This window comes from Odocoileus virginianus, chromosome 16 (assembly GCF_023699985.2).
Source record: "Odocoileus virginianus isolate 20LAN1187 ecotype Illinois chromosome 16, Ovbor_1.2, whole genome shotgun sequence".
Lineage (NCBI taxonomy): Eukaryota > Metazoa > Chordata > Mammalia > Artiodactyla > Cervidae > Odocoileus > Odocoileus virginianus.
Window position 1 is genome coordinate 29,495,787 of NC_069689.1, and position 26,055 is coordinate 29,521,841.

The 26,055-nt window shown below is 37.6% G+C and overlaps 1 protein-coding gene across 2 annotated transcripts in view; it reads right to left on the reverse strand.

The window, feature by feature from the left end:
- Positions 1 to 5,827: 5,827 nt before the first annotated feature.
- The window catches only part of BRMS1L (BRMS1 like transcriptional repressor), a 48,132-nt gene continuing 27,904 nt past the window's right edge, over positions 5,828 to 26,055 (reverse strand). The window contains exons 5-10 of one of the 2 annotated variants that reach the window (XM_070478025.1): positions 16,031 to 16,127; positions 14,919 to 15,002; positions 14,173 to 14,237; positions 13,419 to 13,458; positions 11,361 to 11,487; positions 5,828 to 7,438 (exon numbers count right to left, since the gene is read on the reverse strand). In XM_070478025.1, the coding sequence (XP_070334126.1) occupies positions 7,321 to 7,438; positions 11,361 to 11,487; positions 13,419 to 13,458; positions 14,173 to 14,237; positions 14,919 to 15,002; positions 16,031 to 16,127 (531 nt within the window). In that variant the 3' untranslated portion in view covers positions 5,828 to 7,320. Of the gene's footprint in view, positions 7,439 to 11,360; positions 11,488 to 12,609; positions 12,694 to 13,418; positions 13,459 to 14,172; positions 14,238 to 14,918; positions 15,003 to 16,030; positions 16,128 to 26,055 lie in introns of those variants that run through there. The other variant, XM_070478026.1, reaches the window with a different exon arrangement.

A 26,055-nucleotide genomic window follows, 5' to 3' on the forward strand; every position in this document is an offset into this window, starting at 1 on the left:
TCCTCCCTGTCTATCAACAACTCCCAGAGCCTACTCAAATTCATGTCCATTGAGTTGGTGATCCCATCCAACCATCTCATCCCCTGTCATCCCCTTCTCCTCCCACCTTCAATCTTTCCCAGCATCAGGGTCTTTTCAAATGAGTCAGTTCTTCACATCAGGTGGCCAAAGTATTGGAGTTTCAGCTTCAACATCAGTCCTTCCGATGAATATTTAGGACTGATATCCTTTAGGATGGACTGGTTGGATCTCCTTGCAGTCCAAGGGACTCTTAAGAGTCTTCTTCAACACCACAGTTCAAAAGCATCAGTTATGATTAAAACTCTTCAAAAATGGGCATAGAAGGAACCTACCTCAACATAGTAAAGGCCATATATGATAAGCCTACAGCAAACATTATTCTCAATGGTGAAAAACTGAAAGTATTCCCCCTGAGATCAGGAATAAGACAAGGGTGTTCACTTTCACCACTATTATTCAACATAGTTCTGGAAGGCCTAGCTACAGCAATCAGACAAGAAAAAGAAATAAAAGGAATCAAGAATGGAAAAGAAGTAAAACTCTCACTGTTTGCAGATGACAAGATGCTGGACACAGAAAACCCAAAGATAGTATGAGAAAATTACTAGAGCTAATCAGTGAATTTAGCAAAGTTGCAGGATACAAAATCAATACACAGAAATCACTTGCATTTCTATATACTAACAATGAAAAATCAGAAAGAGAAATTAAGGAATTACCCTCATTCACCATTGCAACAAAAAAATTAAATATCTAGGAATAAATTTACCTAAGGAGACAAAAGAACTGTAACAAAAAATTATAAGACACTAATGAAAGAAATCAAGATGACATAAACAGATGGAGAGATATTCCATGTTCCTGGGTAGGAAGAATCAATATTCTGAAAATGACTGTACTACCAAATGCAATCTACAGATTTAATGCGATCTGTATCAAATTACCAGTAGCATTTTTCACAGAACTAGAACAAAAAATTTCACAATTCATATGGAAACACAACAGACCCCGAATAGCTAAAGGAGGCTTCAGGAAGAAGAATGCTGCTGGAGGAATCAACCTTCCTGACTTCAGATTATACTACAAAGCTACAGTCATCAAGACGGTATGGTAATGGCACAAAAACAGAAATACGGACCAAAGGAACATGATAGAAAGCCAAGAAACCCATGCACCTATGGATACCTTATTTTTGACAAAGGAGGCAAGAATATACAATGGGACAAAGACAGCCTCTTCAATAAATGGTGCTGGGAAAACTGGACAGCTACCTGCAAAAGAATGAAATTAGAACACTTCCTAACACCATACACAAAGACAAACTCAAAATGGATTAAAGACCTAAATGTAAGATGAGAAACTATAAAACTTCTAGAGGAAAACATAGGCAGAACACTCAATGACATAAATCAAAGAAAGATCCTCTATGACCCACCTCCTAGAGTAATGGAAATAAAAACAAAAGTAAACAAGTGGGACCTAATTACACTTAAAAGCTTTTGCACAGCAAAGGAAACTATAAGCAAAGTGAAAAGACAACCCTCAGAATGGGAGAAAATAATAGCAAATGAAACATTGGACAAAGGATTAATTTCCAAAATATACAAGCAGCTCATACAACTCAAAACCAGAAAAACACACAACCCAATCACAAAGTGGGAAAACGACCTAAATAGACATTTCTCCAAAGAAGACATACAGATGGCTAACAAACATGAAAAGATGCTCAACATCGCTCATTATTAGGGAAATGCACATCAAAACTACAATGAGTCAGTTCAGTTCAGTCGCTCAGTCATGTCCGACTCTTTGCGACCCCATGAACAGCAGCATGCCAGGCCTCCCTGTCCATCACCAACTCCCGGAGTCCACCCAAACCCATGTCCATTGTGTCAGTGATGCCATCCAACCATCTCATCCTCTGTCAACCCCTTCTCCTCCTGCCTTCAATCTTTCCCAGCATCAGGGTCTTTTCTAATGCATCAGCTCTTTGCATCAAGTGGCCAAAGTATTGGAGTTTCAGCTTCAACATCAGTCCCTCCAATGAACATCCAGGACTGATCCCCTTTAGGATGGACTGGTTGGATCTCCTTGCAGTCCAAGGGCCTCTCAAGAGTCTTCTCCAATACCACAATTCAAAAGCATCAATTCTTTACATTACATTACCATATGTAAAATAGAGAGCCAATGGGAATTTCCTGTGTTGCTCAGGAAACTCAAACAGGGGCTCTGTATCAACCTAGAGGGGTGGGATGGGGAGGGAGATGGGAGGGAGGTTTAAAAGGGAAGGGATATATGTATACCTGTGGCTGATTCATGTTGAGGTTTAACAGAAAACAGAAAAATTCTGTAAAGTAATTATCCTTCAATAAAAAATAAATTAATTAAAAAAAATTTCCCAGCACATGGCAGGCGTTCAAATTACAAGCATTATTATTGCTGGCTGCTCACAAGCCAGCGATCACACTGGTCCAATAAACAGGGCAGAGGGGCAAAGTACATAGTATAGAAAGAACTGAGAGGGGGGCTGTGCATCTGGCCTTCACAGTGAGATCCCAGTCAGCAGCACACTAGGAAAAACCAAATCAAAAGCTAAAAATGGAGTTTCCATGATTCAGAAATCCCACTCTTGGGCATACATCCAGACAAAACTGTAATTAAAAGAGATACATGCGCCTCTATGTTATGTTCATAGCAGCAGTATTTTACAATAGCTAAGACATAAAAACAACCCAAATATTCATCAATAAATGAATGGAAAAAGAAGATGTGGTGTTGGGACTTTCCTGGTGATGCAGTGGCTAAGACTCTGTGCTCCCGATGCACAGGGCCTGGGTTCAATCCCTGGTGGGGGAACTAAGATCACATATGTCTCAACATAAGTTCGCATGCTGCAACTAAGACCCAGTACAGCCAAGTAAGTAAAAATACACATTAAAAAAAAAATATGTGGTGTATATGTACAATGGATTACTAACCATAAAAAGAATGAAATAATGCCATTTTCAGCAACATGAATGGACATAGAGATTAACGTACTAAGCGAAGTAAGAAAGAGAAAAACAAATACCATATGATATCACTTATATGTGGAATCTAAAATAAAGCATAAATGAACATATATATAAAACAGAAATAGATTTCCAAGCATAGGAAACAGATTTGCAGTTGCCAAGTGGGAAGCAGTGTTAGGGAAACATGGATTCATAGTTTGGGACTAGCAAATACAAACTATACAGGATGGATAAATGACAAGGTCCTAATGTATAGCTCAGGGAACTATATTCAATATCCTGTGATAAACCATAATGGAAAAGAATATGAATTAGAATTATATGTATACAAGAATCACTTTGCTGTAGAAATTAACCTAAGATTGTAAATCAATTACACTTCAATAGAATTTTTTAAAAATCAGATTATAACAATGTGTCCTGCATAATGAGAGGATGGGTGGACTCCCTAAGGTTTCAACAAAACTTAATCTTTGGATTCCAAGTTTGATTTCACACAGATTTTCCTAGAAGGAAACAATATGCCAAGTAGTTGACTTGAGTCAGGTCTCCTCCTCAGCTATTTTCCCAATGTAAATTATTAAATTGACACGCAGCTGTCACTTCAATCCACTGTGAGTGAGTTGGTCTAACTTTCCCAGTGGTCAACTCAGGGCGTGTTACTAGTTTGACAGACTCACCGTAACAAATACCACAGACTGGGTGGCTTAGACAACAGAAATGCATTTTCTCACAGTTCTAGAGGTTAGAAATCCAAGATCAGTGTCAGCAGGTTTGGTTTCTCCTGAAGCCTCTCTCCTTGGCTTGCAGGTGGTAGACTTCTGTCTTCATATGGTCTTCCTCTGCGTGCACACATCTGCTGTCCAAATTTTTCTGTGTCCAAATTTCCTCAAAAGAAATTTTGAAAATAAAAAAATATAAGGACATTAGACTGGATGAGGGCCTAATGTAAACACCCATTTTAACTTAATCACCTCTTCAAAGGCCTCATCTCCAAATACAGTCACGTCTTGAGGTAATGGGTATGATGGCTTTAACAAATGAATTTGGGGGAGGGGCAGACACAATTCAGCCCACAAAAGGGCATATGGATAAAGTTTAAGTTCTGGGGCCTATGAAGGTAAAGGACAAGACTCTGAGCCACAGTGACCAATGATGGAAATGCCTCAGTTAATCCCACCTGATGTATCAGGCATACTTCTGGCAGTTCATCCATGAAGACAACGTAAGGAACATGTGTTTTCCCTAACTCCACTCTGAGCTTGCATGTCCTTTTAAAAATACTTCAGATTTCCTCATCTTTAGCAATTAAAATTGTTTATATTCCAACTTGGCAAGAAACCACATAAATCCTAACTAGTGTATACATTTATCCTACATCCATTTTCCTTATCTTATAAATTCATTTTAATTCAATTTTAGTGTACTGGACTTAGTGGATCCAAAATCAAATTCAGAAATAACAGACAACACTCTTGTTCTTCTTTTAAAAATAATTATCAATTATTTAAGATTGTATATGGTTCTGTCCAGAGGTATCTGAGTACTGAGTAACCATACATATATCAAAACGACTTTTATGTGAAAGAAGTTTGCAATGAAAAGTACTCTGGCCAGTGAGAAGAAGGGACAAAAAGGAGTGTGCATTTACCGTTCGCTAACTATTTTTAGTGATGAACTAGATTAGTAATGATTACATTATTTTAATGGGAAATGTTGGGGAGGGATAGACTAAACATGAAATCCTGGAAGTTAAGACAGGAAAGGCCACATAATGATCCTAAGACAGAGGCTGATTGTAAGGTTACCAGCAGTTGCTACATCACATTTTGCAGATTCTAACAATTCCCCTAGACAGCATATTAAAAAGCAGAGACATTACTTTGCCAACAAAGGTCCCTCTAGTCAAGGCTATGGTTTTCGCAGTAGTCATGTATGGATGTGAGAATTGGACTGTAAAGAAAGCTAAGCACCGAAGAATTGATGCTTTTGAACTGTGGTGTTGGAGAAGACTTGAGAGTCCCTTGGAATGCAAGGAGATCCAACCAGTCCATCCTAAAGGAAATCAGTCCTGAATATTCATTGGAAGGACTGATGCTGAAGCTGAAACTCCAATACTTTGGCCACCTGATGCGAAGAACTGACTCACTGGAAAAGACCCTGATGTTGGGAAAGATGGAAGGCAGGAGGAGAAGGGGATGACAGAGGATGAGATGGCTGGATGGCATCACCAACTCAATGGACATGAGTTTGAGTAAACTCCGGGAGTTGGTGATGGACAGGGAGGCCTGGCGTGCTGCAGTCATGGGGTTGCAAAAAGTCGGACACGACTAAGCAACTGAACTGAACTGAACTGAACAGTTCCCCTAAACTAAACTATTTGACCAGAAGTCAAATGGCAAACTGACAAAATGAAATCTATTTTATAGTACTTCAATCACAGACAAGCATATGCTTACCTCAATCAGTATCAATTTTATGGAATTTGTTTTATATGATACAAACATTGAAGTTCTGAAAGTAAATGTGCTAAATCATGGTTTTTAAAATAAAGACTTTTACTTAAAATTTCAGAACTTATTCAATATATTTTTATTAAAGTAGAACATATATGCATATATTTAAGTATAACTTAGCCATCTTAAATATCTGCAACAGAAGTTGAAATAGAGAAGCAGTAACATTTGTTCAACACTCCATATCTATTCATGTTAACTGGCTCAAATCCTTCTCAGAAGTAGACAGGTTATAAATAAAAGAACTCATGCACAAGTCATTCAAGACACTACGAATGACACTCAAACACATCTTTTTATTATATACTAAATTTAAAAATACAAATCTTATTAAAAATGCTTATGAAACATTGTATACATAAGTACTGTCAAATACTATCAGATTATGACATTATGTACATTTGCTAAGGTTAATTAGAAACAGAACAACATTCATAATTTTGCTGACAAGGAATTTCAGAAGTCAAATATTTTAATTAACATTTGGCAATTTTGAAGTAGTGATCTGCACAGGAAGATGTCTGCAGAGGTAAAACAGTGAGAAAACAAACAGAAAAATGCAGATATTCCTGCCCTAAGTGTTAACAAGTAGATCTCTTCTTCATTCTCTTAAGTCTCAATATAACAGAAATTAAAGTGCATAAGACCGCCAGGAATACCTGATTTGGTTGTACCCTAATACATACTACAGCCAATTGTGCTGCCATATTGAGGGTTTCAATCTCTGTACTGTTCCCGAGGTTTTAAAAGTTAATTCTGAATGTGACTAGGGGAAGAGAGGCCAATACTTTCTAAATTGCACGAAGTGGCCTTAAAGTGTAGAAACACCGAAGATAAAAGTATTAATTTGGGAATAGATTCAAGGAGATCATCCCTGTCTATTTTGCCCTAGAAATAAAATTAGGATATGAACCTAGTTTTACCTCTGGAAAATGCTTACTAAAAAATCTGTTTCAAAAGATCAGACATGTATAGCAAGTACCACAATACTGTCAGTTACTGTCCACCCACTTACATACTGTATCATAAATATCAGGCATCAATACCTGCCCTCCAAAGATTCACAAGAAACACAGGAAGAAGCATGTTATTACTTGACACTAATCTTGCTAATCAACATACAGTATGATCTGTAAAAATAGGTCACAACCATACAATCAAGGAAGAGGAGAAGGAAAGCTGCTAGTCTATAAAAGTGCTCCTTTTAGCTTTCAAGCCCAATAGCTTAATTTTGGGTAAAATAAGATTGTAAAGTAAGGCCATCAGTTCTAAATAAGCTGATGAAGCCATCTATACATATGCACGTATATACGTTTAAATTTCATTTCTGATTTAACACGAATGTGCTATTACAAACCATTTATAGGAAACATCTTATCAGGCTTATTTACAAATACATGATCAGAGAAAAGATCTTGAAAATCAAGAAAACTGCAGATAAATGTAGCCATTGCTAACACAGTTCACTAAAGGTAAGACAGATTTACATAAAAACCAAAGAAAAAAATTTAGTAAGAAACCCCTACCATATACACCTATTGGTCATTGGATCAAAAAGGCAAATAAATGTAATGATCATGACTAAACTTTTATTACTGTCTCTTTTAATAACATATCAACATGAGGTTTACTTAGAATACTACCTATAAATACACAGTCTCTCATGATTTAATGAGAATATTAAGTTAATGAATACATTTTTTTATTCCCATGGCACATCATACTTGGTAACACTAATAAGGTAGATTTAGATAACACTTAAATCATGATTACGAATGTTTAATTGAGTATTTTCCTTTCTGTAGCTGTGAAATGTAAAGCTTAGATTTGCTTCCATCAGGCCTCTTAAACCAAACTTCATCATGGTTAATTGTTGTAATTACAGCACTAAAAAGAAAAAAAAATATGAATGAATGAATGACAGTCTGCCTCCTCCACTCATTTTAGAGCATTAGCTATAAAACCACAATAGCTGGACTGTAAGGACAGACTCAGGTATGTAATTGTCATTTATCGGAATGCTACTAGCAGGGCATGCGGCCAAAAATACCACATTCAGCAACACAATTGTCTCCTTTCTTTTCTTAATAGAGTTGTTAAATTTTACTCTTGGAACCATTAAAAGCACATTGTCCATTCCCACTCCACCTCCAAAAGACAAAAAAGTGGAGCTAAAACCACTCCTTATCTATGGTATTACAGCTCCAACTCATATTGATATGGTTGTAGGATATGTTCTAAATACAAATCTTAATTCCCAGTGTCAAGCATCTATGATACTCAAACAGATTTTTTTTTAAACACTATTAATCTTTATATATTAGGGTGGTGCAAAGGTAACTGCGGTTTTGCATTGTTGAACTTTGCCATTTGATATTGGAATACATTCTTAAATAAATGTGTTATGTTATACATCATTTTTTAATATACATTTCTCACTTTATGTATTTTTGCTAATGACTTATTACTTGGCTCTGTATTTTACATTTATTTTAGACAAGGGAAATGATGCTAGACAAAAAGCAGATTTGGGTGATTTTTCTCATTCGAGTTCAAAATGGGTCATAAAGCATCAAAGACAACTCACAACATCAATGCATTTGACCCAGAAACTGCTAATGAACATACAGTATAGTAGTGACTCAAGAAGTTTTGCAAAGGTGCCGAGAGCTTGAAGATGAGAAGTACAGCGGCCAGTCACCACAAGTTGACAACGAAATTGAGAGCCATCATCGAAGCTGATCCTATTACAACTACACGAGAAGTTGTTGAAGAACTCAACACTGATTATAGAGATCAAATCGCCAACACCCGCTGGATATCGAAAAAGCAAGAGAGTTCCAGAAAAACATCTATTTCTGCTTTACTGACTATGCCAAAGTCTTTGACTGTGTGAATCACAATAAACTGTGGAAAATCCTGGAAAAGATGGGAATACCAGACCACCTGACCTGCCTCTTGAGAAACCTCTATGCAGGTCAAGAAGCAACAGTTAGAACTGGACATGGAACAACAGACTGGTTCCAAATAGGAAAAGGAGTACGTCAAGGCTTATTTAACTTCTATGCAGAGTACATCACGAGAAACGCTGTGCTGGAAGAAGCACAAGCTGGAATCAAGACTGCCGGGAAAAATATCAACAACCTCAGATAAGCAGATGACACCACCCTTATGGCAGAAAGTGAAGTAGAACTAAAGAGCCTCTTGATGAAAGTGAAAGGGGAGAGTGAAAAAGTTGGCTTAAAGCTCAACATTCAGAAAACTGAGATCATGGCATCCGGTCCCATCACTTCATGGCAAATAGATGGGGAAACAGTGGAAACAGTGGCTGACTTTATTTTTTTGGGCTCCCAAATCACTGCAGATGGTGACTGCAGCCATGAAATTAAAAGATGCTTACTCCTTGGAAGGAAAGTTATGACCAACCTAGACAGCATATTAAAAAGCAGAGACATTACTTTGTCAACAAAGGTCCATCTAGTCAAGGCTATGGCTTTTCCAGTAGTCATGTATGGATGTGAGAGTTGGACTATAAAGAAAGCTGAGTGCTGAAGAATTGATGCTTTTGAACTGTGGTGTTGGATAAGATTCTTGAGAGTCCCTTGGACTGCAAGGAGATCCAACCAGTCCATCCTAAATGAGATCAGTTCTGGGTGTTCATTGGAAGGACTGATGTTGAAGATGATTCTCCAATACTTTGGATGACCAGCTCAGTGGTTGGACCAAGAAGCAGCTCCAAAGCACTTCCCAAAGCCTAATTTACCCCCAAAAAAGGCCACAGTCACTGTTTGGTGGTCTGCTGCCCATTTGATCCACTACAGCTTTCTGAATCCTGATGAAACCATTAGATCTAAGAAGTATGCTCAGCAAATTGATGAGATGCACTGAAAACTGCAATGCCTGCATCCAGCATGCAACAGAAAGGGTCCAATTCTTCTCCACGAAAATACCCAAACGCACATCACACCACCACTGTTTCAAAGTTGAACAAACTGGGATACGAGTTTTGCCTCATCTGCCATATTTACCTAACCTCATGCCAACTGACAACCACTTCAAGCATCTCAACAACTTCTCGTGGGGAAAACGCTTCTACAACCAGCAGGGTGCAGAAAATGTTTTCTAAGAAAGAGTTCATCACATCTCGAAGCATGGATTTTTGTGCTACAGAAATAAACTCATTTTTCATTGGCAAAAATGTGTTGATTGTAATGGTTCCTATTTTGATTAATAAAGATGTGTTTGAACCTAGTAACAATGATTTAAAACTCACAGTCCAAAACCACATTACATTTGCACCAACCTAACAGAAGTCTTTCTAAAACTATGTTTATGTTTAATCCTCTTTTATGCTATTTTATCTCCTTTTTAGGGCTACCCTGGTGGCTCAATAGTAAAGAATCCACCTGCTAATACAGGAGTCAAGGGTTTGATCTATGGTGCAGGAAGATCCCCTGGAGCCTTCCCCTGGAGAATGAAATGGCAACCCACTCCAGTATTCTTGCCTGGGAAGTCCCATGGATAAAGGAGTCTGACTGGCTACAGTCCAAGGGGTTGCAAAGAGTCAGACACAACTTAGTGACTGAGCACAAGCATTTCCTTTCTAACCACATTTATGCTACACAGTAGTAGTTATAAGTCTCAAAAGCAATAAGATAAAGCAAAGAAGCCAGGGGTATTTTATATATATATATATGTACATATATTTATAATATAATATGTATGCTTCCCAGGTGGTGCTAGTGGTAAAAAACCCACCTGCCAATATTGGATATCTGAGACATGGATTCGATCCCTGGGTCAGGAAGATCCCCTGGAGGAGGGCATGGCAACCCACTCTAGTATTTTGCCTGGAGAATCACATGGACAGAGGAGCCTGGCAGGCTGTAGTCCATGGGATCACAAAGAATCTGACAGAACTGAAGCAACTAGCATGCACACACACAGATTCTAAATAGTAGCAGTTATATGACTCAAAAGCAAGAAGATAAAGCAAAAAACCCAGGGGCATTATATATATAACCTAGTAATTAATTAGCTCAATGGACTTTTATGAGAAAAGTTTGCTCCTGAAATGAGTACTTAATACTAAATGCAAACACTTTATTTACTATTACTACCTAGAAAAAGTTATTTTCTTATTGTAGAGGACAAAAAAAACTCTGAGGATTAAATAAAAAACTACTAAAGGAACTAAAGAAGTGAGGCACATTAATATTTTCCAAAGGTCACACCAGAGAAAACTTAGAAGGCTCTATAAATAACTATACAAACTTTATTTAAGCCCAGACAGGTTGAATCTTTTAAAAGGCAATTTTCAGTTTGCAAGTTATACTTTAATTACCATCACTCTAAATTTTCATTAATTTTCAATTCCTTTCCCATTCTAATAGATGCGATTTTTTTTATACAAAATACTAAAATATTCCTCCAAAAGTTAAGAATTAAGAGCCACACGGTGGAATCACACTGTCAAATTCATAGTAGTCTGGTTTAAAGGTCATAATACAAGAACCATAACAAGTCATCTACTGTAAGAATTAACAAATGGGATTTCTTACCTGGCTAAATAATTCTAATCTTTTCACTTACGTTAATGCTTGTGTCTATGAACTTAATATGTAACTCTAGTGAATAACATAACACCGGTGTTCAAACATGCTAATCAAATCATACATCACGAGAAGAAAGAAATCCATAGGCAAATATTAATGTATTATGAATGCACTACACAAGCAGCAAAAATTTACCAACAACAACGTAGTACACTCTAATACTAAGCAGCATTGAAACAATAAAGGCTTTTTACCTTGTAGGACATTCATCTTTTTTGTCAATACATATCGTCTGTCCACGTATATACCATTCACCGTCATAGTATAACCTTCCCTCTTCAGATCTAGCACTGTGCAGGTGTTTTTCCAGTTTCACGGGTGCTAAAGGGATCAGTTCAAAAACCATTATATTAATAAGACACTATCAGAAGAACAAAAGTGCAGAACACTTAAGCATTAATACCAATCCACGCATATATGTGAAAAAACACTAAAAATATTTTTTAGATAACAAATCTACATCTAATAAAAACAAAGAGAATTTCATTTCCTACATTTGTTATATAATTCACTGTTTTTAATAGAGCTATTTAATAAAGCTAAACAATATATAATAAATCAATTAACTAGACAAGTGCAAGAGGGCAGATATATTACTCATTATTAATGCCAGTTTTAAGTAAGATTTAAAATCTGAGTTGTCATATTTCCACTGAAAAACCCTGATGGCTCAGATGGCAAAGAATCTGCCTGCAAAGCAGGAGACTCAGGTTCAATCCCTGGGTGGGGAAGATCCCCTGGAGAAGGGAATGGCAACCCAGTATTCTTGCCTGGAGAAATTCCATGGAAAGAGGAGCCTGATGGGCTACAGTCCATGGGGTTACGGAGAGTCGGACACAACTGAATGACTAACACACACACAAACAATATATAATAAATCAATAACTAGACAAGTGTAAGGAGGAGAGATGATGCATTCTGCTTTACTAGTGCCAATTTTAAGTAAGATTTAAAATCTAAGTTATCATAATTCCACTGAAAATTATACTTGTTCATATTGTCTTGCCTGACACTTTTTACTGTCTCAACTGACACTTTCAAAAAAGCAAAGTTTAACATATATTCCAAGAATTTCCCAGGCCTTTGATTCTAAAAAGCAAATGCCCTCCGTAGAATTTTCATTTTGAAATTCTAGAAATGGTTTGAGATTCATCAGATAAACTCATGCAGAAAAAAAAAAATTCTTTATGGAAGCACACTGTCAAAAGCACACCATTAAATACGCCCCTCTGCATCATTCAAATGTCACCACCTCAGAAAGGTCTTCCCCAACCACTCTACCCACTCCTCGTTAATCTTTCTCACAGCTTTATATTTCCTTCATAGCAATTATTACAATTTGTCATTATCTAGTTAGTTATCTATTTACATATACATTATCATTCTGCCTCCCTCAAGGAAGTTCCAGGAAGATTCAAGTCTTGTACCACTGCATTCACTGACCTCAAAAAGTGCCTGGTATGTAAAAGGTTTTCAGTAAGTATTCACTCATTCATTCATTCAACAAATGTTTTCTGAGCACTGTGACTGAAACAGACAGATTTCTGACCTTTGTGGAGCTTACGATTCTCTCAGGAGACAGGTAAACATGTAAACAATCAAAAAATTACAAATTGTGGTAAGTGCCATGAAGAAAACAAAGAATACACATGCTAAAGATAACAGGGGCTGGGGAGGAGACGCATTCAACAGTGTAGTGAGACTCTTAAAGGAATCCATGGCTCAAATCTATATAGTGAAAGAATGTAGGAACAGAGAAATTATTCTAGACAATAATGTCTGTCACTACTTTGGCAGTGATTTCTGGATTTTTGATGAACCCCACTGCAAGCATTCTAATCTCTCTCGTAGAAAATATAGATACAGAAGTAATTTTGCCCACAATTCCAGAGGCTTGTGGAATTGAAATTCCACAATTCCTATTCACAGTCTCTCTGAAGGCCATCCACGGACTCCAGACACCTCCCCTATAGAATTATTGAGCCCATTAAAAAGCACTAAATAAATACTTTTAAGATTACTGATCCATTATCAGCAATTGTAATGCAGTTGAAACACTAAAAGAAGAAATACATTCCATTTAGAAATTGCAAAACTTTTACATGAGGCAAATACTCCAGAAGAATTTTTCACAGTTCTGCATATAGTGTCCACTGATGAAATGAAACCAGTGATGGGGGAGTGGTTTAATATGTAGATGACTTTAAAAGTCTCCAAAGAGAAGATTTCTGAACTCAGACAAAATGACTTACGTTCTGTTTTCACTCTATGTGGACCAAGTGTAGCCATTGCCTTAATTAAAAAAAAAAAGAAGAAAGATGTCTGAGTTCAAAATCAAAGTATATTTCGATATCCATTTAATATATAAAACTTACAAGCTTAATAACAAACACAGTGAAACATGATCTGCTTCAATAAATTGGTAATGTCTAAAACCATGGGAATATAAAAAGAATAAAAATTTCTTCTAGAGATGTTATCAATACCTAATATAATCTCAAATTCTCAACTGAGAAGCTTCTGAGAATGGAAAATTTTAATGGGAAAATAAGTCTCCACTTTTAAACAGGCACAGAAAATCTTCTAACATTTCAATGTTTAATGACAAAATGCAAAAATGTATAATAAAGGTTCAAATATTCACTCAACTTTCATTCATTCAACAAATATATCTGAGTGCCTTCTGTGAGCCAGTACCAGGCTAAGAACTAGGCACAGAATGGTAATTCATTACTATTTTGGGGCAACCTAAACACTTTTCCATACTTTTGCATAAATGATTAATTACATTATCACAGGAAAAAATACAATCAAACAGTTAACATGCCTCTCTTAAAATACTCTTGCAATCCACAGTTATCTGTATTAGTAATGACTGCCTTAGAGAGACTGTTGCAAAGTAAAGCATATTTATAACAATATTTTGATATATTAGTGAAAAATTATAGACTCTTAAAAAGTAGACTACAAAAAATATACTTGAATTCCATTGCTCTTTAATCATACCTTCCTTATTGTTGTCCAGTCTTCAAGAATATCAAGATCTTGTAACATATAAACTATATACGGACGTTGAAAAGTCAAGGTCAGTTTAGCTATAAGAATTTCGATTTTAAACTACACTTCCAAATTTCCGTTTTTCAGAGACTGGAAGAATGACTTAAGACAGAAACCTTCAACATGCTGAATTCTGACTCCAAACTGTTTTTCAAAAAACTTAGTACCGGCATAAGTATGTTCTAGTACTTCAGATATTATAACTATATTCTCTTAATCCTATGGTGTCTCTGACAGTAAGATACACCAACAACCTAATCACTATTTTGAGGTGGGTGAGGGGAAAGCAGGAGCCAGGGGAGGGTACCATAGGGAATGCCAAGATTGAATGTATACATTAATTTAAAGGCATACCAGTTTCAGAGACATTAAAAATGTTAAAAAGTACACGAGAATTAACCAATCATGCTATATAATAAACAGCTGCTTCATTTCAAAGCCCTTGTGATCTACAAAGCCATATTAATTTTCAAAGTTGAGATCATGGCTAAATTTCTTAACCTCTCTACCTCGCTTAATCTAAACTATACCCTTCTGCTTTCAATCATTTTTTAAAATCATCTTTTCTTATTACAGGATTATGCAAATGAAGACAATGTATACTAATAAAAGTTACAGAGTGCACAGTGCAAAAAAGTACATTAAAACAACAACAAAAAATTTTAAAAAAACATGGAAAATTTGAAAAAGGATATCTGACACAACAACTGGCTTCTTTTTGTCAGGACTGAAAGGATCCTTCCTCTTTTTTCTTGACTGAAGCTCATCGTTCCACAGCTCTGGCAAGTAAATAAAAATTAAGTATTATCTGATTTCTTGAGATCAAAGGGGAAAAAAGACTATAATTTCATAGTAGCAAAACTGCATTGGTGGCTATGTTTATATGATATAAATATGGGTATATACTATATATATATATATGACTAGATATAATTTCATGAGCAGCTATATATTCATGAATTTTCCTCTGCTTTCATTAGAGCAAAATTCAATTTGGCACTTAACGCCTAGTAACTGATGAACATAAATGTCAGGCACTTAAATATTCATCACATGAGTGGTCTCAACTAATCTTCAAAGTTACCTCTCAGGCAGACAGTTTCATTACTTCAATCATATGAACAGACTGACTCAGAAAAGCTAAAACAACTGTCACCCATGGTCACCCAACTAATGGAACAGTGGCACGGGAGCCTGCCTTCTCCATACTGGAGAAACAGAATTTATAACAAGTAACACAGTACACACGCAAGAATCATAGGATAACCCAGGAAATCTTCCAAGGTGTAGAAAGCCTTTCCCTGAAAAAGCCAATTTCACTTTGGCCTAATCTAATTGTTAATAAATATTTCCCTTTTTTGAGACAAAAATCTGCCTCCTTATAATATCCATCCTTTTGTCCTAGTTTGTGTAGGACCAAGAGAAAAGGCTTCTATTCCTTCTTCCACGTGACAATCTTTCAAGACTTAAGAGGAAAGAATATATACTGTAGCTGTCTTCCAATACTACTCTTCTGTTGTAGTAATATTCTTAACTGTTCTTACAGTACATTATTCTTATGCCTGTTGTTCTGTCGTACTTCTGTTTTATTCCTTTTCATGTGCTTCATTTTCTACATCTTTCTGAAGTATGAGTCCATTAAAGCAACACTCACAATCACAGCAAATTTTTTAGCAGTCTTCCTCCTGCCCGCTCTTTAGGACACCTGATTTATATACCGTTTGTATAGGAGACGAGATGTGATGAGACACCTCAGTAAACCAGAGGTTCAGTGTCGCTCACACATGAATCACAGCCTTCCCTTTACCTGAGGTAATATCAATGCTGTGCCGGTCCTCTTCAAGCCTTCTGATCTTCTCCTCCAGCTCACTCTGTACTGTATCATATAACAACAGCTTTTCACTCTGGGAGAAAAAAAACAGATCACACATAAGTAGGAAGAAAAGAATCGTTCCATATTTAACTAACAGTACCAAATAACTCACTCTTCAAGTATTTTAACATATGGTGCTTTTGTTGAAATTCAACTTAAAAATTTTAATGATGAAATGTCAAATATATGAATGAACGAAGACTAGAAAGTACAGAATCTAAGTATACAGTGAACTACACACAATTAAATTGTTTAAGAACATCTAAATCTTAAAAAAAAAAAAAAAAAAAGAACATCTAAATCTGCATGTGATAAAGAGGCAAATATGTACTTCATAAAAAACTCACAGTGAGCTCCTGTAGCCCCTTTTAAATACAGGCAGGTCCCCTGTCGGCACAATGGAGAGCCTGTATTGTAAAATGTATCACTGTAAAACAAACTATTTTTTCTCCTATCCTGTCCTGTAAAATGTATCATTGTAAAACAAGCTATTTTTTCTCCTATCAGAACAATTCCTCACTAATATGTCAATCATATTAAAAGAGATTAATATATCAAGAGAAAAATTCAAGTATAAATTTTATAATTATTTAAACAATTTAATTAAAGATAAAATTGTAAAATTACAGGCTAATTATATCCCAATCTTTCAACAAAACTATAGAAAGACTGAGCCACTGGCTAAGAGACAAGACTGTTTACTAGTAAATCAGACTAGAATCGAGGTCTACTTATTCTAGTCCACTGTTGTTTTTATTATAAAATACTGTATTCTTTATTTTAAAAGCCACAAGATGAGCATCAATATAATGTGTGTGTGTGCACTCAGTAGTGTCCAACTCTATGTGACCCCATGGACTATAGTCCATCAGGCTTCTCTGTTTATGGAATTTTCTAAGCAAGAATACTGGAGTGGGTTGCCATTTCCCACTATAATTTTATATGATAAATTACACATAGATTTATCATCTAAAAGGCTGTGACAGATTGCCACCCACCTACCACATGCATATCTCTAGTAAAGACAATAGCCTGTTGGGATATAGCTAGATATGACTGTCTCATAGTAGCTACTGGAATACAGTTAGTTATGATTTCTCGTGGAAGGCATAAGTCATGCCCATTTTCAGCATTCCCAGTGTCAATCATGAAGTCTTCTTTTTTGGGGATTGAAATTTAGAGTCTACATATGCTTGAAGGTTCTCCCAAGTGGTAGAGAAAAGATGGTTTCTGTAAATTTGAAGCAATCCCAGAGGTAGAGAGAAAGCAGAGCTGAAGAAGGCTAAAACTAGATCTCCTTTGAAAAATTATCTCATTACATGTTACTCGCTATGCTAACGTCCTTTTACTTACTCCTCTGCTTTTGGTAAAATTTTATTGAATAGTTTAGCATTATCTACATTGTACTACAAGAATTGGGAACTGTTACATAGCAGATAAGAAGCAAGAACAGCCTGCAGCCACAGTCAAGATTGTGTGATGGCTATGAATAGAACCAGATTCTCCAACCAAAGAGGACTCTGAAAGCTAAGCAGGAGTGATAAAGACTTTGCTTTCAAGAATATTTCAATGAAAAATTTTTTTGTAAAAATTACCATTAAAAAAAAAAGAACATGGACTTTAAGCTGGTAAATTCTTTGTATTCCATTGATATATTTGCCCTAGGCCAAGCAGAAATTCTGAAATAAACCTACCAGTCATTGTTTACAATTTAAAAAAAAAAAGGGTACAATGGGACTGAAACATTTGAAGTTCTGAAGGCATCTCTAAAAAATATTATAGGTATATTTTAAATTACACAAATAGAAGTGTCTTGACTCTATCCTCATTATTCTTTGTTCTTCTCTTCCTTATCCCCAGCCTCTCAACAGCCTTCCATGAGAAGGAAAGAAAGTCATAAATGAAGCAAGTAAAAAGCCATCCAGAAAGAAAGAGGCATTCAAACTCCCTTGCTTTGGTGCCTCTAGAGCCTTCTATACTCAATAGGTAATTTAGCTTTTTTAAAGTATTACTAATTGTAACTACATATTTGGCTTCAAAATCCCACCCTCCTCCAATCTTCACACGTATACTTAGTGAACCTGCTCACCGACCCCTTTCACCAACTGAGATCATGCTCCTTCTCATCAGGGCCATGTTAGGGAGTGCCAGGAAAGTGGCTCCAAGGTTCCATGTTTGCACTGGTCTCCCTCTGGCCTGGATTCAGAACCAACTGCCTCTTGGCAGTTCCCTGACTAAGACACCTCACAGTTTCGAACCTGAACTAGCATCTTGGGAGATTTTCAAGGACTAGCATTACCAGAGAAAAAACAAAACATATTAATAAGGCTACAGTCTTTGTTTTTTTAAGTATGCTGCATTAGAATAAAAAGATAAGCAGAATAGGATTTAAAAGCCAAGAAACAGACTCCAGTTGTGGAAAATGTTACAAAAAAGTGACTTTTCAAATCATTTGAAAACTAGATGATAATAAATGACAAGAGAAAAATGAGTTTAACTGTACAGAGAAAAAAAAGTTGGCTTAAAACTCAACATTCAGCAAACTAAGATCATAGCATCCATCCCCATCATTTCATAGCAAATAGATGATGAAACAATGGAAACAGTGAGAGACTTTACTTTTCAGGGCTCCAAAATCACTGCAGATGGTGACTGCAGCCATGAAATTAAAGGACGCTCCTTGGAAGAAAAGTTATGACCAACCTAGACAGCTTATTAAAAAGGAGAGACATTACTTTGCCAACAAAGGTCTATCTAGTCAAAGTTATGGTTTTTGCAGTAGTCATGTATGGATATGAGAGCTGGACCATAAAGAAAGCTGAAGAATTGATGCTTCTGAACTGTGGTGCTGGAGAAGACTCTTGAGAGTCCCTTGGAGATCCAACCAGTCCATTCTAAAGGAAATCAGTCCTGAATATTCATTGGAAGGACTGATGTTGAAGCTGAAACTCCAATCCTTTGGCCACCTGATGCGAAAAACTGACTCACTGGAAAAGACCCTGATGCTGGGAAAGACTGAAGGCAGGAGAAGGGGATGACAGAGGATGAGATGGTTGGATGGCATCACCGACTCAATGAACATGACTTTGAGCAAGCTCTGGGAGTTGGTGATGGACAGGGAGGCCTGGCATGCTGCAGTCCATGCGGTCACAAAGAGTCAGACATGACTGAGTGACTGAACTGAACTGATGCAGAGAAAAAATTCTATAACATGAGGTTCTTTGCCTTATGTTATACAAAAAAACTAATGGACTAAACAAATTTATACAATGAAATTTAAAGGAAGTATGTTGGGATGAAGAAAGCTTTTCAAAGCCCAAAAATCTGAAGGACAAGTTTTTTTTTACAAGTTATGTTTTAAAAAACTATTTGTGCACATAGAAGTTAAAGACACATTAAAAAAGCAAACAAAGGTAAGAAGAAAGCAATAAAAAATATCTGCAACATGACAAAGCCTTAAAACCATCAGATGAAATTAAACAAGCATAGATAAATCAGTAAGAAAAATCTAAATACTGTCCATACTCACTACCAAAAACAGCCAAAAGAAGAGACCATACTCACTACCAAAAACAGCCAAAAGAAGAGACAAATATAAGGGCAAATTAAATGTGCAGTATGTAATACTATTCTTCACTTGGCAAAGTTGTTTTATCCTTTTCAATTATAAAAAACGCCTACCAGAAAAATAAATGACCCAATCAAAAAATAGGCTAAAGAACTAAACAGACATTTCTCCAAAGAAGACATACAGATGGCTAACAAACACAGGAAAAGATGCTCAACATCGCTCATTATCAGAGAAATGCAAATCAAAACCACAATGAGGTACCATCTCACGGCAGTCAGAATGGCTGCTATCAAAATGTCTACAAACAATAAATGCTGGAGAGGGTGTGGAGAAAAGGGAACCCTCTTACACTGTCGGTGGGAATGCAAACTAGAACAGCCACTATGGAGAACAGTGTGGAGATTCCTTAAAAAACTGAAAATAGAACTGCCATATGACCCAGCAATCCCACTGTGGGGCATACACACTGAGGACACCAGAATTGAAAGAGACACATGTACCCCAATGTTCATCGCAGCACTGTTTATAATAGCCAGGACATGGCAGCAACCTAGATGTCCACCAGCAGATGAATGGATAAGAAAGGTGTGGTACATATACACAGCAGAATATTACTCAGCTATTAAGACGAATGCATTTGAATCAGTTCCAATGAGGTGGATGAAACTGGAGCCAATTATACAGAGTGAAGTAAGTCAGAAAGAAAAACACCACTACAGTATTTATTAACAGATATATATACGGAATTTAGAAAGATGGTAACAACAACCCTATATGTAAAACAGCAAAAGAGACATAGATATACAGAACAGACTTTTGGACTCTGTGGGAGAAGATGAGGGTGGGATGATTTGCGAGAATAGCATTGAAATATGTATATTACCATATGTGAAATAGATCACCAGTCTAAGTTTGATGCATGAGACAGGGTGCTCAAAGCCGGTGCACTGGGACAACCCAGAGGGATGGGATGGGGAGGGAGGTGGGGAGGGGTGATTCGGGATGGGGGACACACGTATACCCATAGCTGATTCATGTCAATGTATGGTAAAAACCACCACAGTATTGTAAAGTAATTAGCCTCCAATTAAAATAAATTAATTAATTTAAAATAAATAAATAAACAATGCCAACTGATACAGAGAATACAAACCAACTCAACAATTTAGAAAGTAACTTACAAATAAGTTTTAAGGACTTCACTGACTATATCCTTTGATCTAGTAATTACACTGAGGATTCCATCCTAAAGAAATAACAACCTTGGCCAATATTGCATGGAAAAAGATGCCCACAACAGCAATACTCACAATGCATAAAACCAGGAACAAAGTAAAATCCAATAACAGAGTATTGGCTACAGAAATTATTGTACTACTCTGTAGATAACAAACATTCAGAATTCAAAAAGTAGGGGAAAACTGCTACAGTAAAATTACAAATGAATCCAGATCATAAAATCTCTCTTCCCGAAGACATAATGAAGTAAACAGAAAACATGTACAAAATAAATCAACAAACTACACTTATAGTTATCAAAGGAAGGAGCACAATGCCATGCCATAACCTCTGAGCATGATAAATAAACTGAGACAGAACCCCAAGATCTGCATTATGTACACTATACACATGCAGGCACTCTGTAAAGAAAGAATTTGAGAAGGGGGAATATTCGAAAAGTCTGAGTCATACTTCCAAATCTAGAAAGAAATGAAGAAGGGTCTGGATAGGGGAAAATACATGGGAAGCCCCAAAGAGAGAAAGGCTCACCAGTGAGAAGAAAACTTCTAGAGCTCAGCAGCTGACAAGCTCTGCACACAGGCAGATTTTATTGACTCACTCCTAGATATGAATGATGGCCAAAGGTGGCCAGTTGTTTGTGAAAAGCATCAAAACGAAAGACACGGAGACAAATGAACAAAAAAGAAGTATAAAGAAACAGAAACAAGATACAGAAAAAAAAGTTCAAAACAACTGCATTTAAGACCCATAAAGGGATGAGATCACACCCATGAGAAAAGAATAGGAGTTGGAAAAAATATAAAACATGGGTAATCAGAGGACTTAAGAGCTCCTGGAAATTAAATACAGAATGGAAATAAAATATTTAGTAGGAGGATTGGAAAAGAAAGTTGAATATACTCATAAAAAGAATAAAATAAGAATGAAGGGAGGAGGTGGAGGGAAGCACAATAAAAATATAATATGTAAGATTTACATAATATGTAATAATATAAATATATATGAAATATAAGAAAATTCAAAGATCAATCTTGGAGGTTCAGCAATTAACCAATAAGAGTTCCAAAAGGAGAAAACAGGAGGAGCCAAGATGGCGGAGGAATGGGACGGGGAGACCACTTTCTCTCCTACAAATTCATCGAAAGAACATTTGAACGCTGAGCAAATTTCACAAAACAACTTCTGATCGCTAGCAGAGGACATCAGGCGCCCAGAAAAGCAGCCCATTGTCTTCGAAGGGAGGTAGGACAAAATATAAACAATAAAAAGGGAGTCAAAAGAGCTACGGACGGAGACCCGTCCCGGGAAGGGAGTCTTTATAGAGGAAGTTTCCAATCACCAGGAAACCCTCTCACTGGTGGGACTGGGGGAAGTTTTCGGCATTCTAACTGGGAGGAAAAATTAAACAAGGCCCACAGATTACGTGCCTAAAAGCAACTCCCAGCGGAAAAGTACCCCAGACGCCCGTACCCGCCAGCAACAAGCGGGGCGGAACGGAGAGGAGCGGGCGGCATTGCTTAGGGTAAGGACCGGCCCGAAGACCCTGAGAACAATCGGAGGGAGCCTTTTTAAACTGGGGGATAGCAAGGGACAAAATTAACTGGCCCGAGCACACTGCCGGCGGTTCGCAAAACAAAGGGACTGAGAATGTCCAGAGAAGAGCCGGCCCATCCCCGCTGGAGGTAGGAGGCAGGGGGGAGGGGAAAGGGGCAAACTCAGCCCCTGAGAAGCCACCCCCTCCCACACTGCAAACAGGCCTCCGGGTTCTAGCTAGAGACTTCCTGAGACCCGACTGGCGGTGCGTGCTGGGGCCACGGAGGGAAAAAGTGCGCCATACCCGGGGAGATTGCGCCCAACCCTCTGGGCTGCCTGGGCCACTCGCCGTGGAGGGAAAAGGCGTGCTGCACCCGGGAGAGTACGCCCAAGCCTCTGGCTACCTGGGCCGCTCGACGCGGAGGGAAAAGGCGCGCCACATCCTGGGAGAGTGCGCCCAAGCCTCTGGCTGTCTGGGCCGCTCAGGCCGGGGAAGTCACAAAGCGCAGGCGCAACCGAATCCGCGCTTTTGTGGAGTACCCGAAAACTGGAACCGCACTCAACGCAGGGCCCGCTCCATATAGAGCAGCCGGGAGCCTGAGCAGTGTAGACGGTGAAAGCACTGACACCCGTGAGCGGGGCAAACCCAGTGTGACCGGAACACGGTGAGCGCTATCCACACAGAGTGGTATCTGTCTGCAGCGCCCCGCCCTCCCCGCAGCAGGACTGAACTGAACTAGAGAACCTAAATAGGAGATCGCCTCCGCCCGCCTGTGTCAAGGCAGATATTAGACACCAAAGACACGGCAAACAGAAGCCAAATAAACAAAGGGAACGGCCGGTGCAACAGATTAAATTCCCTGAAGGTAACACCGACTACACAGGAAGGGGCCTACAGATATCGAGAAGTGTAAGCTGGAAAGAGGAGCTATCTGAAATTGAACTGAACCTACGCTGACCGCAACAACTCCACAACTCCAGAGAAATTCCTAGATATATATGTACATGTATTTTTTTAATTTAAAAAAATATATTTTTTTTTCTTTCCTTTTTTTTTTAATTTTTTCTTTTATCTTCTTTTAAAATTCCCTATTACTCCCCCATTACTCCTCAACTTTCATTTTCATATATTTTTACCATTTTTTTAATTAGGGAAAAAAAAGGTTTTTTTTTCTTTTTTTTTCTTTTTCTTGTTTTTCTCTCCTATTTCCTTTTAAAGTCCTCTAATACTCCTCTATTATTCCTTAATTTTCATTTTCATTTCACTATAACCTTGCCAAAAAGAAAAAAAAGAGAGAGAGAAACCCTATTTTTAAACCAAACTTCATATACAGTTCTAAATTTTTTGTGTGTTTTTGTTTTTAAATATTGTATTTCAAAGAGTCTAACCTCTACACTAGATTTTCAATCTCTGTTTTTCAGTAGTATGTGATATAAATTTTGGTCATTTAAGAATCCAATATTCAGTTCCCATTTCTATTCAGGAGTGTGGTGATACTCTCCCACTTTTGACTCTCTGTTTTCTACCTCAGAACACCTCTATTTCCTCCATTCCCCCTCTCTTCCTAATCCAACTCTGTGAATCTTTGTGGGTGTCTGGGCTACGGAGAACACTTTGGGAACAGATAACTGCGTAGATCTGTCTCTCTCCTCTTGAGTCCCCTTTTTCTCCTCCTGCTCACCTCTATCTCCTTCCTCCCTCTCCTATTCTTCATGTAACTCTGTGAACCTCTCTGGTTGTCTCTCACGGTGGAGAATCTTTTCACCATTAACCTAGAAGTTTTATTATCAGTGCTGTATAGTTGGAGAAGTCTTGAGACTATTGGAAGAATAAAACTGAAATCCAGAGGCAGGAGACTTAAGCCCAAATCCTGAGAAAACCAGAAAACTCCTGACTACACGGAACATTAAGGAATAAGAGACCATCCAAAAGCTTCCATACCTACACCAAAACCAACCACCACCCAAGAGCCAATAAGCTCCAGTACAAGACATACCACGCAAATTCTTTAGCAACGCAGGAACATAGACCTGAGTGTCAACATACAGGCTCTCCAAAGTCACACCTAACACAGAGACCCATCGCAAAACTCATTACTGGACACTCCATTGCACTCCAGAGAGAAGAAATCCAATTCCACGCACCAGATCGCTAACACAAGCTTCCCTAACCAGGAAACCTTGACAAACCAATCGTCCAACCCCACCCACTGGGTGAAACCTCCACAATAAAAAGGAACCTCAGACCACAAGAATACAGAAAGCCCACTCCAGACACAGCAATCTAAACAAGATGAAAAGGCAGAGAAATACCCAACAGCTAAAGAAACATGAAAAAAGCCCACCAAGTCAAACAAAAGAGGAGGAAATAGGGAATCTACCTGAAAAAGAATTTAGAATAATGATAATAAAAATGATCCAAAATCTTGAAAACAAAATGGAGTTACAAATAAATAGCCTGGAGACAAAGATTGAGAAGATGCAAGAAATGTTTAACAAGGACCTAGAAGAAATTTAAAAAGTCAATTAAAAATTAAGAATGAAATAAATGAGATCAAAAACACTCTGGAGGGAACCATGAGTAGAATAACAGAGATAGAAGATAGGATAAGTGAGTTAGAAGATAAAATGGTGGAAATAAATGAAGCAGAGAGGAAAAAAGAAAAAAGAATCAAAAGAAATGAGGACAACCTCAGGGACCTCTGGGACAAAGTGAAACGCCCCAACATTCGAATCATAGGAGTCCCAGAAGAAGAAGACAAAAAGAAAGGCCATGAGAAGTTACTCGAGGAGATAATAGCTGAAAACTTCCCTAAAATGGGGAAGGAAATAGCCACCCAAGTCCAAGAAACCCAGAGAGTCCCAAACAGGATAAACCCAAGGCGAAACACCCCAAGACACATATTAATCAAATTAACAAAGATCAAACACAAAGAAAAAATATTAAAAGCAGCAAGGGAGAAACAACAAATAACACACAAAGGGATTCCCATAAGGATAACAGCTGATCTATCAATAGAAACCCTTCAGGCCAGAAGGGAATGGCAGGACATACTTAAAGTAATGAAAGAGAATAACCTACAACCTAGATTACTCTACCCAGCAAGGATCTCATTCAGATATGAAGGAGAACTCAAAAGCTTTACAGACAAGCAAAAGCTGAGAGAATTCAGCACCACCAAACCAGCTTTTCAACAAATGCTAAAGGATCTTCTCTAGACAGGAAACACAGAAAGGTGGTATAAAAGTGAACTCCAAACAACAAAATAAATGGCAATGGGACCATACCTATCAATAATCACCTTAAATGTAAATGGGTTGAATGCCCCAACCAAAAGACAAAGGCTGGCTGAATGGACACAAAAGCAAGACCCCTATATATGCTGTCCACAAGAGACCCACCTCAAAGCAAGGGACACATACAGACTAAAAGTGAAGGGCTGGAAAAAAATATTCCACGCAAACGGAGACCAAAAGAAAGCAGGAGTTGCAATACTCATATCAGATAAAATAGACTTTCAAATGAAGGCTGTGAAAAGAGACAAAGATGGACACTACATAATGATCAAAGGATCAATCCAAGAAGAAGATATAATAATTATAAATATATATG